This window comes from Etheostoma cragini, chromosome 8 (assembly GCF_013103735.1).
Source record: "Etheostoma cragini isolate CJK2018 chromosome 8, CSU_Ecrag_1.0, whole genome shotgun sequence".
NCBI classification, from domain to species: Eukaryota; Metazoa; Chordata; class Actinopteri; order Perciformes; family Percidae; genus Etheostoma; species Etheostoma cragini.
The window spans coordinates 21,538,346-21,547,311 of record NC_048414.1 but is presented as its reverse complement, the minus strand read 5'-3'; the positions used below and the strand labels follow the sequence as shown (position 1 = coordinate 21,547,311).

The window sequence follows — 8,966 nt, the reverse complement described above, 5'->3', positions numbered from 1 at the left end:
ATATATATATATATATATATATATATATATACATATATATATATGTATATATGCGTGACAAATAAAATTGGGTTTTGCATGCATTTTACCCTTTGGGGTGCTTTAGGAATTTCACAGTGTCTTTGTCTTATTTATGAAGTTTGTTTGTGAATTTGAACATTAATCTTGTTGATATTTCTAAGCCAGGTTGTAAGGCAGAAACATGCTTTGACTCACCATGGCCCATGGTCCATTGGATATTTTGGCATTCTCAGTAAAGCAATGGACAATAACTTTGATGAACTCATCATCATACTCGTAGCGTGTACCAAACAGAACCTGGCAGATGATGTTGGACGCCGCATTATGAAACAATACTTGAGGGTTCAAGGTATTGCCTGTAAATACATAATTAGATTAGATTATACTTTATTCATCCCACAGCGGGGAAATTCCCTTATTACAGCAGCATTTTCTACAATAAAAGCAAAACAAACACAAGTAAACACACACCAAACAAGCAAACAGACAATGAGCAGAAGGATGTTGACATAAAAGTATTACATAGCATTGCACAAGAGTACAAAATAAATTTAAACATAGCACAATGCAAAACTAATTTACAATAATGAAAATATATGATCAATCAAAGGTGGGCCTTTTTATATTGGAGAATTTGTACTGCTCAAATTTTCCTAAAGTTAACCCTACAATCAATATGAAGATTGTGTGGACCCTCAGATGTCATACCAATGCTCTTTTCCAGTGTGTCGATGGTGTAATCTATCTCTCCATGAATCCTCTCTTCCATGGAATTCTTCCCCATACCAAAGTTCCTCAAGGTTGTCAGAGCAAAGCGACGATGATCCTTCCAACTAGAGCCATACTGTGCCAGAATCACTCCTAGGTATAGTTTAGTGACACAAAGGGCATACAGTATTAGCTTACATGTCATCTAATGTCAAATGTTTTCAAAGTGTCACAGTCCAATGTGAGCATGCTGTTCTTTTCATGAGTGTATGTACTTTCCAACCTGTTTTATTATTGACTCCTCACAGCATATTAAGACATGTTCTTTTTAAACTTTCAAACCGGAGACAGCTCTATGAGGGTGTCAACACAACATTCAAATTAGTTAAGTTTATTCATAGTCATTGTCCATGGTAAGTTATTCTTGACCTTGAGCCCGCCAGACTGCGGAGGCGATGCAAGTCCCACGGATGGGATGCTTGTTGCAAGTTGAGAGAAGAGTAGTTACAGAAAAAAATAATTATTGCATATTTTATGATTTTGCAACAATCAATCTGCACATTACATTGAGCCACGATATAACCCAGAAAGGAGATGAGGTGTAGAAGTCACACTTGTCAGCCTTGATGAAGAAAGAGTTCTCCAGTAAAGCTGACTGGACATGGTAGACATGCTCCTCTTAGGACTTGGACATGGTAGACGAATACATAGCAATATCAGACCTTGGAACATGGCGGCAATGTCAGACCAAAGGGCATGACTTGGTATTCAGTGTCAAGTACGGCTAATGAAATCAGTTTTCCACTTGTCGCCCTCTTGACCAGATGATACAGAGGTCAAGCTTAATTAAGATGGTCAAGGGGTTGGAGGAGTACAGAGAGGAAGTATGGCCCACCATTAATCTACCCTGAATGAGCCTTGTTTTTGATGGACAGCAGGAGGCATAGTTGCCAGCCTGACCACAATATATATTGATGCTCTCTTCTGGAGTTAGACTGGTGCACATCAAGCTGCATTGGTTCAGGCCCACCTGGCTGCAGGCCAGGGTTGTGAACCCACGTGGTTGAATGGGAGGTTGGCAACTGATAGGGTTCTGCTTCCTTTTTTTCTGGATAAGCCTGGATTAGTACCGTTTGTTGGTTGTTGCCTGCTGTACATTGGCAAATTTTGCAGCAAAGGGGTGTGTGCTGGGTTCTAACTGGCCAGATTGTTCTGTTACAAGTGAGGTTAGGACCCAAATGCAGCACAACAGAAAACTGGCACTGTTGTTGTTAATGACCTTTTTTGTAAGCAGGAAACACACAAGCATTAACTTCTACGGCACTCTTGACTTGATTGCTGGGAATCAGAGTCTTTGATTGCAATAGTGAGGCACAGGCTTTGAAAGAAGGCATGCTCAGGGGCTCTGGATACGTCACCCTGTGAGTGGAACTGCGTGTGTCTGCTGGACCAGTACCAGTCCACGGAAGTTAAATGCAAAAACTATGTTCAATTCCGAGGCTTTGGTCAGTTCTGGCCCTACATACTTTTCTGAAAACTGAATAGCATCGTTTCCAAACATACATACGTTATAACAACACATGCTTGTTTCCCTACTTTTGAGTTACAGTATGTGGTCATGGTAATCTGTAGTTTCTGTATTTAACTATTGAATGTTAAATAAATAAATAAATAAAATATCGTGAAACATGTTTGCCATATTTATCTTATAATACACCATTCTCGTCATAATTACTGATTTTCACACAATATAAAAAGAGATACATCATTTAGTTCACACTTTGTTTTTCTTAGAAGGGAAAAGGAAGCCTTCCAGCCAAGGTGCTTGTTGTTCCCTTTCCACTATTTCCCAGCATGCTGCAGCATGTGCCTGTGGATTGAGCTCATTTTCATTTACTGTGATACAGCAATAATGGCAATAAAAACTTGAAAAACCATATGTTTTAAGATAGATAATAGTCATGGTACTTGACCCATCTCTGCAAACAGTACATGTTACATTGCTGTCCTACAGTAGTGCCCTCTTTCTAAATTGGCAAAGTTTGATAATACATTCCGTGCCTTTAAACATATCATGACTGTTCTACCTTTCTTCTGGGTGTCATTGACAAACAGATCTTGGGGTCGTCCAGCAAAATCAGTGCCCTTGGTCATCATAGCCTCCTTCATGGCCTTCACCCCATTGATGATTACAGCTGGTCTGCTACCAAGGAACAGACTGTAGACATTTCCATAAGACTTCCTCAGCTGGGAGAGAACAAGATAACATGTCAGTGTGTAAAATACACATTTACACAGTTTATCTTACATATTTTCAGATGGATATTACTTTCCGTTTCTATCGTCTCAAAAGGAAAATTTTGATAGCAGCATAGCACGACAGACAAACCAGACTCATCATCAGTAAAACAGTTCAAGAAAAATAAAGAATAATTTAAAAAGAGTAACACAAAATAATTATAAAACCCTAAGAAAAACTAAGACAATTTAGTCAAAATAAACTAAAAAGTTAAAACCAGCAAACAAGTTCAAGTTAAAACTATTGTTAACTACAAAATGCAAATCTATTGCAGCTGTCCGTGAGGAGCCTACCTCCGACCTGAAGGAAGCAGCTCTAACTAGATACAGCTTGTAATACGTAGCCATGCAGATAACTTTGGTTATGGTTGCCAAGCATTGAGATAACTGGAGTTAAGCCACCACTTCTAGTCTTCTAGGGTGGGATTCTGTTCAAAGCATGGAAAATGTAAAGTTTTTTTCTCTTTACGAGAATAGTTGTCATGCTTATTGACAACACAGCCTCACGGAAGTTGATTAAATGGTCACGTTACTTTTAATCTATTGATTTATGCACAGGTTCGTCTCGTTTTTTTATGCACAGGGACACTGGGGGACACAACAACGGGGAAATGAGATGCCACACGCTGTAGATGGAAATGGTCTCTGGGGGATGCGCGACAACAACGGAATGATTGGGTTCACGAAAAGAAGAATGGGTAAAGGACATGTCAAACGCCGGAACACGATCGGCTGTCTCTGGGGGATGCAACAACGGGGAAATTAAATGCCACACGTGGGAGACGGCATTATTCCTATTTTAACATAGAACAGTTCATCTACATCACTACATCAATAACTGCCTCTCCTCCATTGCTTTGTCACACGGCATCCCCCAAGGTTCTGTTATTGGTCCTCTCCTGTTCATCCTCTACATCCTGCCACTCGGAAATATCATTGAAAACATGGTCTCCACTACCACTTCAATGCCAGTGATTTCCAGATCTACATTTCCACCAAATCAATCACCAAAGTTACCTCCTCCGCTATGACCGACTGCCTCACCAATATACAAAGCCATCCCAATATCCATCCCCTCACATCCATAACCTCCAAGTCATTTCCGAAAGCAACCTCACCTTTGAAAAAAAAAAAAGTCCTCCGTCTCCATTGGTTTTCTGTTCTCCAACTCATTCAGTTAAAAGTCCTCCTCCTCACCCACAAAGCCCTCCAGAATTAGGCTCCTTTCTACCTCACTGACCTGCTCCACTGCCACAATCCCCCCCATTGCCTCCGCTCCTCCAACAGAAACGTCCTCTCCACACCACAAGGACCAAGCTTGGCCTCGGTTGACAGAATTTTGGTGATAAACCTTCATCCTAAAATAATATCACATTAAATCTACTGTTACTTGCTGGTGTTGTTGATTCACTTATTTTTAATGTCCTTAATGATCTGGTTTTATTGTAGTGTCTTTAGGTACTATAAAAAGTGCTTTATGAATAAAAACCCTGTTACCTAAATTGTACTGAGATGTCAGCAGTGGAAATAAATGCATGCTTCACATGTATTCTACTGTTGTGTATGTCAGACAACACCCGATGTGTGTGGCCTGTATGTGGTCCCATTTTTGTAGAAAAACCATTTGCAAATGTGTGTGCAGAGTTGTGCAACTGGGTCTGGTAACACTTTATAATGACCATCGCTAATAAATGGTAAATTTATAGTTTAAGAAACTTTTGTTATTTTATTGTTAAAAAATGACAATGATTAATGTTTACTAATCATTGGTAAGGTTATAATTTATGTTATGTCATTATTAGTTTAGTGTAATATAAAGTTTTTTCATTTAGCAAAAAAAATCATCATAGCGGGATGTTTACGGTCCACAATGTTTTGTTTTTTGTAGAGCAGAGTGAGCTGATTATGTATGAGAAAATTCAAGTAAATAGCACTTACAGGGAAAAAGGCGTGCCATTCGGAGAGTTTTCTACAGTGCGACTATGGGGCTGATTGGGCTCATATTTATTGTGAAGCATTTACACCTGACTTCCAGTCATGGTGAAAAGGTTGACTGATAAGCGGTGAAATGTCAGTGATGTTGTTGCCAAAGGTCTTCTTGACTTTTTAGCCAATAATATCCATGTCTGCATCTACAGATTTGTCTACACATACAGTTGGTCTACTGTCTACACATTTGGAAATATTGTGGCTACAGTAATCCCATAACTGCACTGCATGGCTTGGCTGTAGTCCAAGTGCACAGACAGTCAACTTTGTACAGACAACCTGCTGTGAGTAACCTTGACCCACAGAAGCATATTGTATGTGCAAAGATTTTAGTGACTTTTCCATATGTTTATATTTTACACTAAAAGTGCAGCAGTTTTGAAACTATTATTATTAGGAACAACAGCAGAGTGGCCACAAGTGTAAATATTTAACCATTAGAAATACATTTTAAGTAGCTACTAATTTCAGGTATTGGAAGAGCAACACATCATTCTTTCTAATGTTTGTTCTTACCCTCTCAAAGTCCTTCAGCGGGTTATCTAGGCTCAGGTTCAAAATGTTCCCTAGTATTGGCAGAATAGGGGGTCCTGGTGGAAAGTTCTTGGGCCTCTGGGATTTGAGAAGAAGACTGAGAAAAACAACACAGAGACATAGCAGGATGATAGAGGCAAACATGATTAAATGGATGTGGCTAATCCGAAGAGAAAAGCTGAATGACTTGCTTTCAAAGTGTAGCTCAGCTCCAAGTCCGGCCCCTTCTGGTTGTGTACCTTGATCCCCTGTATTAAAGGTGAATGGGAACATTCAACAGAAACAGGTCACACACTTTTAGTGGCACAAGTTGACACAGTCAGGTTTGAAGTGTCCACTATAAACACTATACTCAGGTTATGTATTGCTAAATTAGTTTTAAACAAGCACATTCAGCCAATGGCATGGCTTGTCAATAGTGAAAGAAATCAATGAGTTCTAGACAGCGGTGCAATGTAATCCAAGCACATTAACTGAATTCCTATACTTTGGCACATTTTAAATATTTTCCTTCTTATGCCACTTTCGGTGTCCTCTTTGTGTGTGCGTGTGTGTGTGTGTGTGTGTGTGTGTGTGTGTGTGTGCACGTGTGTATGTGTGTGTGTGTGTGTGTGTGTCTGTGTGTTCGTGCATGCGTCTCAGCAGGGGCGTGGCTCAGCAATCTTTACATGGCACACCTGACTCTTATTAACAATCAAGCTCAGTATCAGAACCCCTGCTCTCCACTCCCTCATCACCAGATTGCCACTCTCTATGTGGAAACTCCAGGCAAAAAATGTTCTCACCCGTTGTCTCTTCCAGCTCCAGTACCTGCCAGTACCTGCCAGCCTGCACCAGTCCCCCACCACAATATGCCAGATCACCTTCCACCTGGATTGCCCTCTCACCTGTTTAACATTCTGACACTCTAACTCTTAACAGAATCCATATCAAATTGTAATATGTCTAATACTGCTCATTCAGAGGAAAATGTAGTACTTTTGAACTCTACTTCAATTATTTGACAGCTTGAGTTACTTTACAAGTTAAGACGTTTGCATACAAAACGTACTAACAGCTTACAAACATGTTTTTTCCAAATAAAAATACCAGTAAATATACATAACATTTACATAACAGTAAATACAGCTGAAACACTGATTAAGCAATTAGGCAAAAAGATGCCAAACATTTCAGTTCCAGCTTCTGAAATATGAGAATTAACTTATTTAAAATTGTTTTTTATTTTCAATAATTTTGAGGTTGGGACTTTTCGTTGAAAAAAACAAAGAATCCTTAATATATTAATTCATGAGTAATAATAATCTAATCATAGTATCATATATTATATACTATAAAATGCATGGGAAAATAGGGTGCAGGTTGAAAAAGACAGAAATACCCTTAAAGGTAATACAATCTAGCACGTATGGAAGGAGCTCTGGCATTGGGCAGCATGACAACCTTATCCCACCCACCACCAACCTTTGGAAAACACTGAGGCGCGTGCCTATTATTAATGTAACTCTTACATGACTTCTTACATGACCTCACTTATTAACAGTTGTTTCACAACCTACGTTTGTCATCCTGTCTTGAGGTATTTTGTACTTTTCAACTGTCCCATACTGACGTAACCTGTCAATACCAGCTCATCATGTGTCAACAGGGAGGGTATGGATCTAAACAAGCTTGCACACGTATTGCAAAATCACCACTGATGATCTAATCCAGTACACACACACACACAGACACACACACACACACACACACACACACACATATATATATATATATATATATATATATATATATATATATATATATATATATATATATATATATGTGTGTTGTTGTTGTTTTTTACAGAGAATAATAAGATTTGGTTAATATTGCCATTTATTAACTCATAAACCCACATTAAAATGCTATTGCAATAAATGTTGCACTCCAGAATAAAAAGATAGATTAGCCAGAATGGCCTACATCATATCCATCCAATTTAAATCAATTACATATCAAACAACTGATGCTATCATTCTTCCTGGGAAAAATTATCCATTAAGTCTATGTCTACTTAATAAAACACACAGTAAATTAAAAACACATTGTAGCCTGTAACCTTAACAGAAAAGGTGTAGCCATGACGCCTGGCATGATTCACTGTGTGTTGTTAGCTGTCATAGCTAGTATTTAGATAGGGACTGCTGTGAATAGGCCAGCTGACAACTAATGCTTTCATACATTTTAGTTTAGTCTAGTCTTTGTGTCAAGCTGTCACTTTAGTTTTTATTATTTTTAATCACATTCATACTCCTATAAGTCTAGTCAAGTTTCAGTCGACTAATAGTCTGAGCATATTGGTCTTAATTTAGTCAGAATTGTCCATTATTACTATTTATTATTATATCATGTCCACTATTTTCTGAAAAGTTAGAACCATCATCAACTCTCTAAAAAGAGATTTACTTTTTAACATAAACAGACATTAAATGCTTTTATGCCTTACTGATACACACAAATACACATAATGAGGTGTAAAATCTACCCAAACTTGTGTGCACTTGTGAGCTAAAGACACATGCAGAACATGCTGTACATAAGGTTGTAATCTAAAAATCTTTTGAAACGGCACACATGCACACATGCAGACCTTATTCAGTTCATCCAGATGGCAAAGTATGGTCTTATTGTGTTCTTTCAGCAAACCAATCTCAAGATTCCTACAAGTCTGAAAATAATTCAAGTAAACATTAATAATTTGGAAGGAATTAAAAAATATTCTTCCCACTGATAAATTGATCAACCCAATATATTTTGGCAGCTTGAACCCAAAAGCAGACAAAACAGACAGTTTGAAGATTTTAAACAGTTTAGTCAATAAAGACTGGGAAAGACAAAGAAACTCCTCTCCAGGCGACCGAGCAGGCAGTAGGCACAGGCAGGGAAGCTGAAGTGTGGCGTCAGCAGGCAGGTCCAGAACACAGCAAAAACAAAACAGGAGATTCAGTCAGAGCACGAAAAGACAGGATTAAAGCCGGTAAGGCAAAAACAGAGGTTCTCAAAAATACAGACACAAAAACTAGCTGGATGTGGTGTCACCCACGTGCATAATTCACAAACTGGCGCCAAACAGAGAGCAGCCACAGTTTAAGACGATGCGCTGAAGGGTGAAACAGGTGAGTCAACCCGGGCCCCCACAGCAGAGGAGAGGGAGAGGAAAAGTAAAAGAAGCCTCCAGAAAAACCCATCATGTGTTGTAGTTTGTAGACGATCCCTAAGCTCTCTAACTGCCTTCTCAACACAGGAACTAAATCCAGCTGAAGTAGCACTTTCATGCATTCTCTTCACATCCACAGCAGTCAGATTCACTGTGTCGACTCGGTACAAATCACTTCACAGGGGTGGGCACTTTTAATGACATTATGAACATGTTA

The 8,966-nt window shown here is 38.9% G+C and overlaps 1 protein-coding gene across 2 annotated transcripts in view; it reads right to left on the bottom strand.

Moving 5' to 3' along the window:
* The window catches only part of LOC117948502 (cytochrome P450 2F2-like), a 17,496-nt gene extending 11,711 nt beyond the window's left edge, over positions 1-5,785 (bottom strand). For both annotated transcript variants that reach the window (XR_004657459.1, XM_034878153.1), the window contains exons 1-4: positions 5,533-5,785; positions 2,817-2,976; positions 730-882; positions 217-377 (exon numbers count right to left, since the gene is read on the bottom strand). Coding sequence is in view for 1 of the 2 variants with exons in the window: in XM_034878153.1 (XP_034734044.1) it covers positions 217-377; positions 730-882; positions 2,817-2,976; positions 5,533-5,694 (636 nt within the window). In the remaining variant the exon portion in view is untranslated. The remainder of the gene's footprint in view (positions 1-216; positions 378-729; positions 883-2,816; positions 2,977-5,532) is intronic.
* Positions 5,786-8,966: the final 3,181 nt, after the last annotated feature.